This window comes from Oncorhynchus tshawytscha, linkage group LG30 (assembly GCF_018296145.1).
Source record: "Oncorhynchus tshawytscha isolate Ot180627B linkage group LG30, Otsh_v2.0, whole genome shotgun sequence".
NCBI lineage: Eukaryota > Metazoa > Chordata > Actinopteri > Salmoniformes > Salmonidae > Oncorhynchus > Oncorhynchus tshawytscha.
The window spans coordinates 4,371,836-4,390,144 of NC_056458.1; the positions used below are offsets into that span (position 1 = coordinate 4,371,836).

The following is an 18,309-nucleotide window of genomic DNA, read 5'->3' on the forward strand; positions in this document are numbered from 1 at the left end:
GTGTACAGCATGTGCACCATTCAGAGGGTGAATGGGCAAGAGAGCAAATGTAAGTGCCTTTGAACGGGTTATGGTAGTAGGCGCCAGGCACACCGGTTTGTGTCAAGAACTGCAACGCTGCCTTGTTTTTTTTACACTCAGTTTCCTGTGTGTATCAAGAATGATTCACCACCCAAAGGACATCCAGCCAATATGACATCTGTGGGAAGCATTCGAGTCAACATGGTACAGCATCCCTGTGGGCCGCTTTCGACACCTTGTAGAGCCCTAACTCAATATTAGGAAGGTGTTCCAAATGTTTGGTATACTCAGTATATAGTCTTTCCTCTCCTCTCCTCTCCTCTCCTCTCCACAGTGACCTATGCACTCTCTCTAACCCCCTGTATTGTGACAGTGGTGACAGAAGTGCACCTGTGTCACTACAAACAGTAATGTGTCGTGTTGTTGTCTGTCTCTCAGGTGTAGAGTTGTGGTAGCCTACTGTAGGTGTGCCAGCCAGGTTAACACACTTAGACATGCTGTGGTTGTTGTTGTCGTCCCCTTTTCTCCTTTAATGATGAATGTTCCTGACTGGCTGCGTGAGGAGGGTGTGACACTGTGGTGACATAGCAGAGCTATGATCTGGAAACTGGTCTGGATAGGCCACCTCACCTTACTGTATTGTACCTCATACATTCCTTCATTCTCCCTCAATCTTTCATTCTTACTCACTCCCTCCCCAGTATTCCCCTTCCAAACCGATACTAAAATACACACTCATGCTTTCGGGTGAAGCTCCAAACATCCCCTACATTCCTCACATTTTTATGTTCACCGTCCAAAACATTCCAGAAATCAAACAGCTCAGACTCCTTCCTTCTTCAGAAGTGTTGGGTTACTCTTACACTCCGCGGCCTGGGAGCATGAGAGCTGCCCATGTAGGATTGTAGCCTGTTTAGGTGCAGAGGAATGCAGCGGTTGAGGATCTATATGAAAGGCAGTGGAATGGAGAACGTGTGGAGCTGCCAAGTTCGGGGTTGAAACCCCATGGTTTTTGGTGGACCAATCTGGAGTGCTGGGGAGTACTGATGGGAGTTAGCGCTCTCCTTGTGTGCATCCCAAATGATAACCTAATCCCTATGTAGTGCACTAGTTTTGGTCAAAAGCAGTGCACTATATAGAGAATAGGATGCCATTCGGGACATATTCCTTGTCACCAGGAGTGGCTTTTCTGCCTGTTAGCCTTGAGTTCCCCTCTCTGGCCTTTCACCAGCCTCTACATTGAAGATGAGGGACCGGGGCTCTAAAAAGCCATGCTGAAATCTGAGGCCTGGGCAGGGTGCTCTCCAGATGGGCAGGATTAGCGACTGCTGCTGCCTGCTGGCTCTGGGATGGAGTATGGAGGGTGTGTAGTACGATCCATAGACATACTGGATGCATATACATATGGTTCCAATGGGACTTACGTGGTGCTTAAAACACCAGGGATTGATTCCCAAATGGGCCACATACTTACACAGTACTTGATGTACTGTATGTGTGAACTAAGTCACTTCAGATAAAAGTGTCTGCTAAATCACCATGCATATTAAATAAAAATTACACATGACTATACAGCACTTTCAGTACATTTGCATGCACAAAAACACTTACTAGAAATAGTCACACACACAAATATCCTCATTCTCCGTGGGCTCAGAATGAAATGTAAGCTACAGCGTAGTAAGCTATCCTGTCATTTTCTTATTGGGACACTTTCCCTTAGTTAGTGGCTTGTCTGTCACTGCTGTGGGATCTGACCGGCAACATATTTGTGTAGGGCGAGGAGTTTTTCTTTCCTGCCATTTTCCTGCCATAACTACAGGAGCAGGGGACTTAATGACAGGACATGGCTGAAATGACAGAGAACAAATAAAATGTGTCCTCGTTTGAGGGTGTTTGTGTGTTTGTGTGTGCTGCCAGCCATTGATGTGTTGGACACTGGAACAAAATAACTGTGGCACACATACAAACACAGTCACACACACACATACATATACAAACACACACACACACACTTGCCCAAGTATATAACCATCCCTTTTCATGGTGAATGAAAGTCGAGGCAAATGCATACACCCCTCTATATCTCTGACCTTGACAATCTGAACACGTATGTAGCCTATGTACATAGAGCATGGCTGTTTGACCGGGGGGCTTGGAGTATTTTTTCTGTGTTCTAAATAGCACCCTACTCCCTACATAGGAGAATGCAGCAGTTGAAGTTCTATATAAAAGGCTGTGCACTACTTTTGACCCCTAAATAGGGAAAAGGGTGCCATTTGGGATGCAAAATATATCTGTGTTCCTTATTGATCTGTTGATGTCAGTCAGAACAGAAGAATAAACCCATCCGGCCCGGCCGTGTATCTCTGAGTGTGTGTGTGTACCCAGGTCTCGAGTCAGGCAGGCAGGCTGCAGGGGTATTGATCTAGTTCAAGCTCAAGGCTCAAGGACTGGGGAGGGAACATATCACAACGTCTGTCAATTACCATAAACAGAAGCTCCATCACTCCTCCGATGACGGAAGAGAAGAAGTAATCAGGGATGAAATAGAAATAGTCTGGTCCTATTTCCAGCCCAGCTGCCTCGGAATAACACTTCCCAGTGATAGGCATACTCCGTAGATTGCTATGGAAGCATATGGCAGGAGAGGGACGAGAGGGGGCACACAGCAGACTTATACAGCAAATAGTTGTATTTTAGGCGAATATAGTTTATATAGAGTTAACTCAAACTATTTTGAGTTAACTCGCAACTATTTTATTTGATATTCAAATACAGGTCTCTGAAAGCCAATAATATTTGAAGGTATTTGAACATATGCAAGTTATTTGAAAAAATATATATTTGACGGCTGACAAATATTTGATGAAGAACCAAATATTACAACAGTTAGTTGAATTAGTCTAAATATATGATCATTAGCACATGGTTTGGAAGGCTCTGAGATATGAATCTTAATATAGCCTAGAATGAAATACACGAGGGACATGGAACCGGCTCAACATTAGAGTAGACCACTTTTGCCGCTTCAAAATGACTTAACACATATATTTGCATAATAAGTGAGACATAAAGGCTATACAGTAACAAGTTCTCATAGGAATTTGGAAATTGCTTTATAATTGTATAATAATGGAGTTGTTACATAAGTGGAATAAGGACGTCACTATTCCTCGTGTACAGTAGTTACAAAACTCTCAGCTCATTGCTATGTAATTGGTACAACGCAATTACCAAAGTATTATGGAACAACATGATAATAAAATGTTGCCCCAAAAGTCATTACAGTTTTTATTACAAACACAAGAACAATTTAATTTGAAGTGTTACTGAGAATGCTAACAGTAACAAAATATGGCTATTAAAAGGGATTCTCCGGTAATTTTATATACTTTTTAGCCAGCAGTTCTAAAAGTAGCGTTCACGAGCCAAAAGTGGTCCCCAAAAATTGCGTACTACGTCACATATGTGCAGACATGTTCACCACGTCATTGCTCTCTCTTTCTCAATCTGCTGTGGGTGCATCATGTGCATCTTGCCAGCTGACACTCATACAGCAAGGAGCTGAAGCTCAATGGTTGAACTCTAATTGCTACGAGGCTGGCCCACGTTGGGGAAAATGTAGGGAAAATGGCACAGCACAGCTTCCAGAAAAACAGTTATTTTCAAACTAGGGGTTGTGTGGCTAAATGAGGTAAGGCAGTAATTCTGCTCATTGATTAGGCATGTATGAACTGCACATTGACACATCCAGCCCAAAGCGGGAGGTTTAACATTTTTTGTTGTTGTTGTGATATCCAATCGGTAGTTACTGTCTTGTCCCATCACAGCAACTGCCGTACCGACTCAGGAAAGGCGAAGGTCGAGAGCCATGTGTCCCCCGAAATACAACCCTGCCAAGCCGCACTGCTTCTTGACACACTGCTCGCTTAACTTGGAAGCCAGCCGCACCAGTGTGTCAGAGGAAACACAGTACAACTGGCAACCGAAGTCAACTTGCATTGGCCGTGCCCGCCACAAGGAGTCGCTAGAGCACGAAGGTACAAGGACATCCCGGCCGGCCGGCCAAACCCTCCCCTAACCCGGATGACACTGGGCCAATTATATGCTGCCTCATGGGTCTCCCGGTCGCAGCCGGCTGCGACACAGCCTGGGTTCGAACCCGGTTCTGTAGTGACGCTTTAGACCTCTGCACCACTCTACAGTCGCCAAAGTTATTGAGAATGTCTTTAAGTGTCGAAAGGAAACTATATCCAAAGACTGCCTTCTTGAATAAACTACAGCCAAGGTAGGTGGAAAATCAAGTTAGATTGTATTTGGATTAAACTATCCCTTTTAAATATCTTATACTGTGTGTTTTAAACAACAACATTTTCTCTCAGATGGACAAAGAGGTTAAACGTTTTTTCAGGTATCATAAAAAGTTATTGCAGCTTTTAAGTTTTTCAGTAGCATGTTGAAAGAGCTGTACAGTAGTTGAGCATCACAACTTCTTTATAGTTATCTGTATAAAATATAAATGTTTCATTGATTTGACTTGATTATGGGGCAATGAACATTCGGGAGTATAGACAGAAATGTATTGTGAAGATCAAATATGACTGTTAGATGGATTGGAATAGTGTAGAAGATTGTGTGTGCTCTATTCATTTTCTTTACATTTTGAAGTTCCGGATATAGCCCTCCATTAGTTGGAATCAGCCAATCCAATAGTTTTTGAATCAGCCAATCCAATAGTTTCTTAAAAGTAGTAATTTCCTTAAAAGTAGTTTACACACACACACACACACACACACACACACACACACACACACACACACACACACACACAAATTAGAGCTGTGGGTGGGGTGGGGGAAAACTGATAGGGCATTTACCACAGGTCAGATCTAGAGGATTTCCGCCCAGTGGCTCCTCATCTCGTCTCATCGTGCCCTTGTTTAAATTGGCTCTGATCTCCTGATTGGATTGGCAGCCACTCCGTGAGAGAGTTTTGGCTCGGGGACAGGAAATGAAGGGGGAGGGAGGGGGACGAGAGCGTAGGAGGGGTGCCAATCATCTTTTGGCAGCTCCCCTCGGAGACGTGGCCTGGTAACAGAGCCGCAGAGGGATGGATGAGAGAAAGAGAGAGAGAGTGAGCCCTATAGCTAAGGGTTAGTCAGAGCTGACCCTAATATATAAAAACGCTCACACACACACACACTAGACCACCACAACCATGGTGTGTCAGTCCACTAAGAGTTAATTAGCCTCAGCATTACCCCCTACAGTAGTAAAGATTAATCACGATGAGTCGGAAATCAAAGGGGAGAAAGACCATGTCAGTATGTAGGGTTGCACAATATACCAAAACTAGAACATGAAAAACATGTTTGGTGTTACTTTCAGTACTTCTGTCTACTGATTGAGATTAGATGAAGTTTATAGATCAGCGCAGCCGATATCCCTTTATAGCACGTGTGCACAGTTCATGCATCTTGCCTACTCTTCCACATTACTAAATAGCCTTCCATGAGGAACCACTGAAATCACTGGGAGTCCGGGCTGCATCACCATTCATGTTGCACAGAAGTTAACACACTTGATTAATGCAACACAGCATGTAGACATTTTGAAACTGTGTGTAAATGACACCATGGGTCTTAAAGAGACAGCGCACACTTTAATAAAATTAGAGATTGCTTCTTCTATGAACATGTTGTTGATCAGTACAATAAAATAGAAGGTAAACAGATTGTTTTTCATCTGTAGCCCCATGAAATCTGCCAAAACAAGCTCAATTCAGCTGTATTGTGAATAGGCCTAAGCTACATCTTGATTGAACCAGTTTATTAATAGAGATTTACCATTCAAATAAATGATTACCATTAATGTTGTTATGTAATTAGATTGTAAAATTTAAAAAAGGCTAATTGATTGTATAATTGATTTGTTAATGCATACATTGACATGTTTTTTTAGTGTAATTCATGATAATGAACTCAAAATATGTTTCTGGACAAAGTGCCAATCTGTGATTTATTTTTGTTGCCTTGGTATGATTTTGGTATCACTTTGGTATCAAGTATCGTGATGGTATTGAGTATAGTGTTACTAAATCTGGTATCGAAGTCAAAATTCCGTTATCGTGACAAACACTGACAAACAAAGACACTGAACCTCCACAGAGCTGCTATGAAGTACAGTGAGTGTACAAAACATTAAAAACATGACAGACTGACCGGTGAATCCAGGTGAAAGCTATGATCCCTTATTAAGAGGCTGAATGGGCAAGACAAAAGATTTAAGTGCCTTTGAACGGAGTATGGTAGTACGTGCCCGGCACACCGGCTTGTGTCAAGACTTGCAATTGCTGCTAGGTTTTTCACGCTCAACCGTTTCTCATGTGTATTAAGAATGGTCGACCACCCAAAGGACATCCAGCCAACTTGACACAACTATGGCAAGCATTGGAGTCAACATGGGCCAGCATCACTGTGGAGCTCTTTCGACACCTTGTCGAGTCAATGCCCTGACGAATTGAGGCTGTTCTGAGGGCAAAAGGGGTGGGGTGCAACTCAATATTAGGAAGGTGTTCTTAATGTTTTGTATACTCGGGTGGGGTTTTTACCAAGCTATTCCTTAGCCGTCTCAGTCGGGGCCAGAGCCATTGAACTCCAGATAAATGCTTTTGTTTTCATCTGGGAATCTGTGCTGGGTGATTAAATCTCACAGCTCGCAGCCATGCAGGCTGCACAGAGGGAGTGTTACGCAGGTGTCACCATTTATTTTACTTTCTTTACCCTCTCCTCTCTTTGTCTTTCGACCCTCTCCTCCCTTTGTCTTTCTCTCTCCATCTCTGTGTCGGTCTTTCCCTCCTTCCCTCCTTCCCTCCTTCCCTCTCTCTGTCTTTCTCCCCCTCCATCGGAATATGACTCTCTGAATCCATCTCTGCTGTTGCCACAGACTCCTTTTCTGTGAGGTGTCCATCAGAGTGACAGCAGAGCAGCAACAGCTGCCAACCAGAGCTGAGAGGACAGCATGTCTTTTCATGCATAATCACTTGCAGACAGACCACGGCAGGGAGAGAAGGATGGACAGTGAGACACCATCCCCCCAAAAAACGTGAAATGTGCAGCTTAAAATGTAAAATATTTTGTTTCACATGTGAGGTTAAACTTCACGTGAAAACATATTTTCTCATTTATTACATTTTGAGTTCCCCACCTTTTCTCATGTGAGGAAAATAACATGTTTTCACCTCACATGTGAATTGAAGTTTCACATGTGGAATTGCACATTCAAAATCACATTGGCAGTTTCACATGTAAGAAAATTCCACATGTGCAAATATCACTTTCCCATGTGGAAGTTCATATGTGTGGGTGAAATAGTGTTATTTTCCTCACATGTGAAAAGGTGGTGTTAACATGTTGTAGTAGCAAATTCTGTAATGCCATTCTGTAAAAAGGTTTATTAGCCTACCTGAGTATAATAGTGCGTTAAAAATAGTTATTTCCTATTTCTGAGTCCTCCACTCCATTAGTATTAACAAAATCAAAGTCAATATTTTCTTTCTATAAAAGAAATCTTCAATTACAGCTCAATTTGAGCAAATTAATCCAGTGATTAACCCGATAAAAATGTTAAGCGTTTGAACAGTCAATATTCTTAGATTGAGTGAAAATAACAATAAATATGCATTGGAAAAGAAAGCCAGTCTGGTCTTTGGTCTGATGGTCAAGACATTGGCTTCTCCCATGGGAGACCTGGGTTCTAATCCCACCAGTTACAAAGCACATGTGAAGTTTAGAATATCACATGTGAAATGTTGGGAAACCCTGTGAAAAACATGCATTAAAATTCATGTGAAACTTCACGTGTTCTAAAGCTATGTCTGTCTGACTCATGTAAATAAGTGATTTGTTCACATACTGGATGTGTCTGAAAAACATATATTTTTTCCCCTGTATGTTTTAGTAAGGGACAGAGAGGGAGAGGAAAACGAGATGGGGAAGAGGGAGTGAGAAAGAGGACTGCAGAGTTAAGAGGGAGCGAATGAGAGAGGGGATAGAGGGAGAGAGACTAAAGACAGAGAGAGGAGAAAGAAGGGATATAGGTAGAGAAGAAAGACAGATAGGGAAAGAGAGCGAAAGTGCGGGGGGCATCAAACGAGGGAACGAAAGAGTGGAACGAAGGTATAGAGAGAGACACCGGAAAACGAGAGCAGCTGTGAGGCAGCCAACAGACAGCACAGCTGATCAAGCAATGATCGCTTTACTCCACACTGATATAGGAGTTACCAGAGTCCTATAACCATCTCCATTGTAGAGTAACTCAAGCCTGTGACAAACACTGTCCATAAACATATAAAGTTGGCCACACTTGCGACAGCCCCAGTTGCTAAGGGGTTTCAGGGTCAGAGCCACAACTCTAAGCCTCAGATCCTAAACCTTTATCCTCTCTTATCCACAAGAAAATCACAGGCATTAAATGTAAGTCCAGAAACGGCATATTGAGAAAATCTCCTGACTGAAGAGAGAGAGAAAGACAGAGAGAGAGACACAGAGAGAGAGACACAGAGAGAGAGAGAGAGAGAGAGAGAGAGAGAGAGAGAGGCAGACAGGTGAAAAGACTGTATGTGGGTTAGGATCAGACGAGAGATTTAAAAAAAAACTGTGAGCTGTATGTATGATGTGAGTATGTTAGTTAGTGGGGCTCAGAGAGCTGAGGGACTTCACAGCTCCAATGAATGGAAGGACTTCCCAGTTCCACCTGTGGCCCCATTCCTCAGTAAGTGTCTGGCCAGGCTGACACTCTGGTAAGGCTGGCTGGGCCTGGCTGTGTGTGTGTGTGTGTGTGTGTGTGTGTGTGGGTGTCGTGTTGCAAACTGAGACAGGACTGGGGTGGGCAGCCAGGCAGGGGACAGACGGAGGGAGCAGGGCACAGACACAGTCAACCTGACAGGGGTTGTGTCCCAAATGGCACCCTATTCCCTTTATAGTGCACTACTTTTGACCATGGCCTATAAGGTTCAGGCCAAAAGTAGTGCGCTTTCTAGGGAATAGAGTGCCAATTTGGGACACAAGAAAAAAAGTCTGTCTGCAACCTGGCAGTGATGAGTGGAGGACAGCCTGCAAAACCAGGACGGACACTGGTCGGCTCCACCACACATTCATCCACCCAAGATGTATCCCAACTGAACATAAAACCTGCCCACATAAAAGATCAGTAATAATTAGTGGTCGCAGTCTGGAGAAACTGCACAGACACTAACCAGCTCCTTATTCACCCACCCAACATCTCACCACTTTTAAAACCCTGCCAATATACTAGACTATCCATAATGGATAATAACAATACAGGATGCTTCCCACTAGGTCCAATTGTCTGAGGAGAAATCCACACAAAGCACACATTCCTCTGTCTGCAGGCTCACCAACCAACAGAGCCTCCAGGCTCCTTCCAAAACTGTAGAAGGTGTAACATCATCCATGACCAAAGAAATATAGGTCGTTCTCCCGCTCGCAGCACTCTGTCTTCATTTTGGCCATAACCTCAGATTCATTAGCTAGGAGACCTAATAGAGGCCTGTCATATCCAAATGGGAGCTTCCCTGTGATCTGACCGGTCTTCTCCTCTCATCAGGAATGACAGCTCGTGTTAGACCTGCTCTGTTCTTTCTGTGAGCAGCACATTCCTGGGGGGGGGCGCTGATCTGATGGACAGGCGTGAGCACCTGGGGCCAGAACAAATGCCGTACTACCATACATCACCTGAGTGAAATCAACAGGATACCTGATCATCTTACACAGGGTCTCCACACTCTCTTTGTGCCTCACCCCTCAGGGAGTTACGTCACACACACACACCTATTAAGGTGTGAACACACACGTACGCACACACACCTACCAACACACACACACCTCTAAATGTTTTGCTTTGTGTAATAACATTTTAACTTTGGTGTTGCCCCATAACTTGAGAAAAGGTTACACCTTTCCACATGTTGAGTTGTGTGTGAACTTTAAAACACTATTACAGACATAACCGCATGCAAAATGCAAATACTGTCCGGAACTTCGGCAGGTTTAAGCAGCAGCTCTAGTGGCCAGTGAGGCCACTCTCTTCTCCAGAGTGGGCACAAAGCAATCGAGGAAAACCAGCCACAGTTCCAATATTCCACACTTTGTCAGCCCAGAGATAACCCAAAGTCCCTCGTCCACAGCCAAAGAAAAAGGCTAAGCAAAACGGAACTCAAACAGAGCTCTCATAAATAGACCAGTCAGTAACACTAGTGTCGGTTTGAGAAGTGACTGCAGCAGTACGTGGTCACTGCTCTCTAAGGTGTGAATATAGTGAAGGTTAGCTGGGATCAGAGAGAGGCTGAATCAACTCTTCGCACATCGGCCACTTACCACTACTTGCCCACCAATGACCTACGTGGGCAGTTTGGACCAGCAGGTGTGGGTGGAAGTTGCCAAGGAGCTCACATAGTGGGTGATTGTTCTGGTGTCTGTGTGTGTGTGTGTGTGTGTGTGTGTGTGTGAGTGAGTGAGTGAGTGAGTGAGTGAGTGAGTGAGTGAGTGAGTGAGTGAGTGATATATATACATAGAGAGATATAGAGATATAGAGATGTAGGGGTGAGGGGGTAGAGGATATAACAGCACACATGGACACCTACATACAACACCCTGTGATCACCCGCCAACCCCCTAGCACAGTTGTTCTCAAACCTCTCCTCAGGACACCCAGTCATTCCATGCATTTGATCTATTCCAGAGCTCGCACACCTGATTCAACTTGTCAACTAATCATCAAGCCCTTGACTAGGCAGGGGTCCCTGAGGGGAGATTTGAGAACCACTGCCCTAGCCAGCCGTTCACACGTAGGTTCCCAGTCTGGTCGTGGCTGCTCTCAGCGGTCAGAGTTTTGGCCGGCTGCATTCCTCAGGCCAGCGAGAGACTGGGGTCAGCTGGAGATCAGGGGACATGCCACACCCTAAGTCTGGGCCAAGACAGGACAGGACAGGCACACCACACACAAGCACATACTGCACGCACACACACACACACACACACACACACACACACACACACGTACTGCTTTTAGCCCCAGCTACAGACAGCAGACAGGGGCAGAGGGCAGCTGTGGGTGCCATTCCACACTTACTGACTGTGTGTGGGAGTGAGAGTATGCTTGCATTAGTTGTGCTGTTTGCATTATGTGCTGTGTGTTCTGCATGTGTATGGGTTTTGTTAATTCAGCAACGCCAAAACTGCAACAACAAGTACAACTGGGATTGAATTTCCTGTTTGCTATGTCAAGTCTTTTGATAGATGGGTGAAATGCTATCAACCATGCACACTTCATCAAACACGACTTCACTTATGGGAGCATAAATCAGTTCACAGTTATCTTTGAAGAATCCGTTTTTCACCCGTCACCTGAGAAATAATGGACACTGTGGGTGCCACTGTGAGATTTTTTAACTCAAATCCATGACATTCAGCTTTAGGAGATACAGAATGTGCTAGGTCACAATAGCCTTCGCGCTGAAAGGTCAACTCAAACTCCAGAAAATGCCAGCCCTCCTTCTGATGCCAAACTAATAGCATGCACCTTTCCCTCACAAAAGTTGGATTCAGTAAGGTCTATAAGAGCAGGAAACCCCGCCCAGAGCACCCAGACTCAGCCTCCAACCCGCTGCCGCTCAACACTGTTTTCATTTTCACTGGGCTGCCTACTGGGGGAACTCATGGAGCTCAGAAATAACCCATTCATACTGTCTTAACCATCTACAACCTACATCATTGGAAGAGATCCATTGCGACTAGGTTATTGACTATGCAAAATGTTGCTGGAAATGTCAGACCCTTAAAGGCTAAAATTATTTTTTTGAATTCATAAAGCTAGCATTCACTACATTGCAATATTCGGTTCATGTTTATTACTACACGTGCATTCTAAAATTTTTTATACTTTCTACCTGTCTACTCAAGGAGGGCCTTTTGGCTGGCTGTCAATGAGCAAGGCGGAAGGGGCATAAGCCACCATCCCAAAACGAGCCACTGTGTCTGTTGTTGACCCGGTCAGTCTTCCGGTTTAGTTGCAGTCAATTGCACAGGCTGCAGGGAGGAGGAGGAGGGAGGATGAGGTATAGGGGGGAGGAAAGGGAGGAGAGGGCTGGAGGCAGTAGGGGACTTTTATCCTTTTGTTGTCCCAATCTAAGACGCCTAAGAGCAGCTTAGCGTGGACAGGTAATGGGCCTGCCCTTCTTGTCGTGAGAGGAGGAGGTTTGAGTGGATGTTTGAGCTGGCTAATCGTCGTTACATATGTGTCATTAAGGGATCAGGAGAGACTTACCTGTTTGCAACAAGCCCACTCCACTGTCCGATACATTGAAGTGTCTCTGGATGTCGAGCAAAACCCCTGCACAACAGAGTGAGAAGAAAGAGAGAGGGGAGGACAGCGATTAACATTGTGTGGCAATGGTTGCGGTACAATAACCATACACATTATCATGAATATTTAATTATTTTAATAACAGTTGAATGAATTAGGTTTGTGGCCTTGCGGTGGTTCTCTTTTATAGCTACAGCAAGAATACTGTATTAAGGAGAGTAATACAGTATTAAGTGCTCTCTTGGCTGGCACACAGACAGCACTAAACACTAAGATGGTGTTGTCTGCAGGGGGTTAGTGAAGGTGGCCAGGTGCCCTTAACACACACACACACACACACACACACACACACACACACACACACACACACACACACACACACACACACACACACACACACACACACACACACACACACACACACACACACACACACACACACACACACACACACACACTAGGTTTTTTCCTTCTCTGTAACTGGAGGACAGTTATGCACACCGGTATGGCGGAAAGGAAATTCCAGAGAGAGGATCACGAACAGAACAGAGCTCTTAGTCTATAGTGAGAACTTAATGAGGTGCAAGGCACTCTGTAGGGATCGAAAGACTGAGCTCAAGATATGTGAACAGCTGAATCTTGTCGTCATGACATTACTAAGACACTGCTTGTATCTCTGTAACCAATGGTGAGATTGAGATATTCACCTGTAAATTGTATAGTCAACTACTACCCGTGTCAGCTACTACCAGTGCCCTTTCAATAACAGAGATCTTTCTCAAAATAATTATCCTCGCCTGATTTCCTTATCTCAATCGTTCACATATCCTCCTGAGCCTCTCCCTACACATAACATAGTACAGTGCTGTGTTTGGGCTCAGTGTGTGAGACTGACTGACAGGCTGGTCTGAGCAGAACAGAACTCATGAATATAGAGTAGCAGTAACAGCAGCATCCCCAACATCCGAACAGCAGCAGCCACTGGCCCGGTATTATAGCATGATGCATATCTTTTTGCAAAAGAGATGCTTATTAAACAAAAGGTTTTTAACTAGGCAAGTCAGTTAAGAACAAATTCTTATTAACAACGACAGCCCACCCCGGCCAAACCGGGACGACGCTGGGACAATTGTGCGGCGCCCTATGGGACTCCAATCACGGCTAGGTGTGATAAGCCTGGAATCAAACCGGGGACTGTAGTGACACCTCTTGCTTAGACCGATGCGCCACTCGGGAGCCCTATAAACTGATACCAGGTTGTATTTAATTATGCACTGCAGACCTCATCTGAACTCAAAGTCAGAGGGACTCTCTCATAAATAGAATGAGATTCTACTAATATGTTCTCTACCCAAACTGTCTACTCTACAGTAACACTCAAACTATATTTAAAATGCTGTGTGTTTTGACAATATTAATTTACTGGAAAGGGAGGAAGACTAAAGAGAAGTGACAAGCACATTCTTAAAGTATATTACTTGATTAATTTGATTGAGTGGCCAAGGTTGAGGTTTCTATCCTCGGGCATTGTCATCACTCCATTCATTTGTCAACAGATATAGTATAGGGCAGATTTCAAAGGCAGCGAGGAGCGAGGTCTGGGCAGGTGCAGCTGGGGCTCTGAGCAGAGCAGGGACATAAGTGACATTCCTGTCACATGAGACAAGCCACCTGCTCCGATTCTCACACTTCAGGCTGCATTCCGGCACCACTGCAACACCAACAAGCCGCTGCACTGAGGCTGGGTTCTCTCTAGGTTGGAACGACACACACATAAGGACTCCCATATCAATGTAGCATGGTTAAACTACTGCTCGGTTGGTGCAAGGTAAACCTGGGAGTGGATTTAATTAGGCTAACAACCCATTTCCTTTCAACATTGAACGACACAGAGGCCGAGACAGGGACAGACAGACACATATACACATTGGCCGTTTGCTCTATTCTTGTTCAGTACAGACAGGTCGGCTCTCCCTTGTCTAGCCTGTCAAACATCGCCACGGTGACAGAGCTGTCACTCCGCTGAGGCTGTGCTCTAATTAGCCTGCCGGAAACACACACACACTCAGTGGGCCCGCTGGGAGGGGGATCCCTGTGCCAGATGGTGGAACGTCCCTCCCGAGCAGAGTCAGCACCTGCCTGCCTGGTACCACACCCTACCCGTCCCCTCTCGCTCGCACGCACGCACGCACACACACAATTACTGAACACCCTCCTACTAACCCTGCCCCCCATTACACCACCACCTCACTGGGGTGAATGAGTGCAGGACCAATTTAGCCCCTGTGTGGGTGTACATGTGTATAAGTGTGACCGACTGACTGATCTATGCCCTACATGCTCCCTAATAGATTGCTGTGAAAATGTATATTTCAGTCTTTTGGGGCCAACTCACATGGAAGTGACATATTTTCTTTCAGATATGCAACAGTCACTATTATGTAAATGTTGTGTAAATACAGACCATATTCCCTAAATTGTGTTTATAACAATCAACCCGACTGTTCAGGTGGGCAAGTGTTTGACACAAATGTCTTCAGATAAAAGCACACCATCCACACCATCCATTAAATTGAGTGCAGGTATAATGTCGTGAAGTAATTGTTGTATTGTATTGAGTGCAGGTATACAGGTGTGATGATCTGTGTTATGGGCTGTCTTAATCTACGAGATTGCAGACAGAAGGCTGCAGTGTGTTTGTGCAGCAGCATATCAGGTTAAATGTATCTTCACTCTCAATGGGAGCTTTCAGTTTTACGGGCAGCTTCATGGTTTCAGACTGCGTATTTGAGGTTTGCCCTTGCCCTCAATTCAATCTCTCTTCCTCTCCTTCCAGCTTTCCTCCCTCCTTATTCTCGCCTTCCTTTCTCTCTCTCATCATCCTCCTCTCGTCCTTCCTCTTTTCTTCTTTGCTCATTATTGCCCATTATAACCGGACCACCCTGTATCTATCTGTGTTTGGTGGGCACTGACATGGCTCTGACCAAAATCACCTAAAATACCACAAAAACATTGTCTGAGATGTTTAATTTCTATACAAGACAAGTATTCGTCCTACATTAGCTGAAGGAGTCATGATGAAATATATTTGACTGAGGTACCACTGACAGCACGCCTGTCTCTACCCGTCTCCTGCCTTAGTGGCGCCAGGGCTATAGAGTTGCCATGGTAACATCGCGTTGGCACACAAGGAGGAAAGGTCAAGAGACGGTGGCAAGAGGATGTCAGCTTGCGAAATCCTGAGGACTTACAAATCACCAGCCTCTTCCCTCTCCTCTCACTCGGTCTCTCTCTGTCTGCCTCCTGTGCTCTAGGCCTATATTTGACTGCATTATATTTGACTGCATCTATATCTATTGTTGTCTGGCTTGGGTTCACTCTTTCTCTCTCTCCAGGTGTTTGTGAGGAGAATATACTGTATCTTACCACGTGCTCAGTGAAATTACACTACATGAAGTCCAGAACTTGCTTGTAACAGATGACATTCATATTCTGACTATCTCTGAAACTCACATAAATAATACCTTTGATGATACAGTGGTTATAACATCTACCGAAAACGGAGGCGGTGTTGCTGTCTACATTCAGAACCACATTCCTGTAAAGCTTAGAGACGATCTAATGTTAAATACAGTTGAAGTAATATGGCTACAGGTTCATCTGCCTCACCTTAAGCCCATTCTTGTGGGAAGCTGCTATAGACCACCAAGTGCTAAATCAAATCAAATCAAATTTTATTTGTCACATACACATGGTTAGCAGATGTTAATGCGAGTGTAGCGAAATGCTTGTGCTTCTAGTTCCGACAATGCAGTAATAACGAGCAAGTAATCTAACTAACAATTCCAAAAAAAACTACTGTCATACACAGTGTAAGGGGATAAAGAATATGTACATAAGGATATATGAATGAGTGATGGTACAGAGCAGCATAGGCAAGATACAGTAGATGATATCGAGTACAGTATATACATATGAGATAAGTATGTAAACCAAGTGGCATAGTTAAAGTGGCTAGTGATACATGTATTACATAAGGATGCAGTCGATGATATAGAGTACAGTATCAACGTATGCATATGAGATGAACAATGTAGGGTAAGTAACATTATATAAGGTAGCATTGTTTAAAGTGGCTAGCGATACATTTACATCATTTCCCATCAATTCCCATGATTAAAGTGGCTGGAGTAGAGTCAGTGTCATTGACAGTGTGTTGGCAGTAGCCACTCAATGTTAGTGGTGGCTGTTTAACAGTCTGATGGCCTTGAGATAGAAGCTGTTTTTCAGTCTCTCGGTCCCAGCTTTGATGCACCTGTACTGACCTCGCCTTCTGGATGGCAGCGGGGTGAACAGGCAGTGGCTCGGGTGGTTGATGTCCTTGATGATCTTTATGGCCTTCCTGTAGCATCGGGTGGTGTAGGTGTCCTGGAGGGCAGGTAGTTTGCCCCCGGTGATGCGTTGTGCAGACCTCACTACCCTCTGGAGAGCCTTACGGTTGAGGGCGGTGCAGTTGCCATACCAGGCGGTGATACATCCCGCCAGGATGCTCTCGATTGTGCATCTGTAGAAGTTTGTGAGTGCTTTTGGTGACAAGCCGAATTTCTTCAGCCTCCTGAGGTTGAAGAGGCGCTGCTGCGCCTTCCTCACGATGCTGTCTGTGTGAGTGGACCAATTCAGTTTGTCTGTGATGTGTATGCCGAGGAACTTAAAACTTGCTACCCTCTCCACTACTGTTCCATCGATGTGGATGGGGGGTGTTCCCTCTGCTGTTTCCTGAAGTCCACAATCATCTCCTTAGTTTTGTTGACGTTGAGTGTGAGGTTATTTTCCTGACACCACACTCCGAGGGCCCTCACCTCCTCCCTGTAGGCCGTCTCGTCGTTGTTGGTAATCAAGCCTACCACTGTTGTGTCGTCCGCAAACTTGATGATTGAGTTGGAGGCGTGCGTGGCCACGCAGTCGTGGGTGAACAGGGAGTACAGGAGAGGGCTCAGAACGCACCCTTGTGGGGCCCCAGTGTTGAGGATCAGCGGGGAGGAGATGTTGTTGCCTACCCTCACCACCTGGGGGCGGCCCGTCAGGAAGTCCAGTACCCAGTTGCACAGGGCGGGGTCGAGACCCAGGGTCTCGAGCTTGATGACGAGCTTGGAGGGTACTATGGTGTTGAATGCCGAGCTGTAGTCGATGAATAACAGACAGTATCTGGATAATACATGTGAAACGCTTGATAATGTATGTGATATCAACAGAGAAGTATATTTTCTGGGTGATTTAAATATTGACTTGCTATCATCAATCTGCCCACTCAGGAAAAAACTTCAAACTGTAACCAGTGCCTGCAAACTTGAGCAGGTTGTCAGTCAACCTACCAGGGTAGTTACAAACAGCACAGGAATTAAATCAACATGTATTGATCACATTTTTACTAACGCTGCAGATATTTTCTTTAAAGCAGTATCTAAATCCATAGGATGTAGTGATTACAATATAATAGCCATATCTAGGAAAACCAAAGTTCTAATATAGTGTATAAGAGGTCATACAAGAATACGTTTTTGCCAGTCTGTGGTGTATAATAAGGAGCAACCAGACGCTGTACTTGAAGCATTTATGAAATTACTTATTCCAGTTACTAATAAGCCCGCATCCATTAAGAAAAGGACTGTAAAAACTGTTAAATCCCTTTGGATTTATGGGTAATTGAAAAATTGTATGGTTGAAGAGGGGTGAAGCAAAAGGTATGGCAATTAATTCTGGCAGCCCAACTGATTGTCAAAAATACTGCAAATTAAGAAATCATGTGACTAAACTAAATAAAAAGAAACTACATGATGAAACAAAGATAAATGATATGAAGAATGATAGTAAAAAGACTTCAGTGCAGCTTTTGACATTATC

The 18,309-nt window shown here is 44.5% G+C and overlaps 1 protein-coding gene across 2 annotated transcripts in view; it reads right to left on the reverse strand.

The window, feature by feature from the left end:
• Positions 1-18,309, reverse strand: part of spns2 (spinster homolog 2 (Drosophila)) — a 145,347-nt gene that overhangs the window by 90,561 nt on the left and 36,477 nt on the right. For both annotated transcript variants that reach the window (XM_024394801.2, XM_024394802.2), the window contains exon 2: positions 12,370-12,435. In XM_024394801.2, coding sequence (XP_024250569.1) covers positions 12,370-12,435 — 66 coding nt within the window. The remainder of the gene's footprint in view (positions 1-12,369; positions 12,436-18,309) is intronic.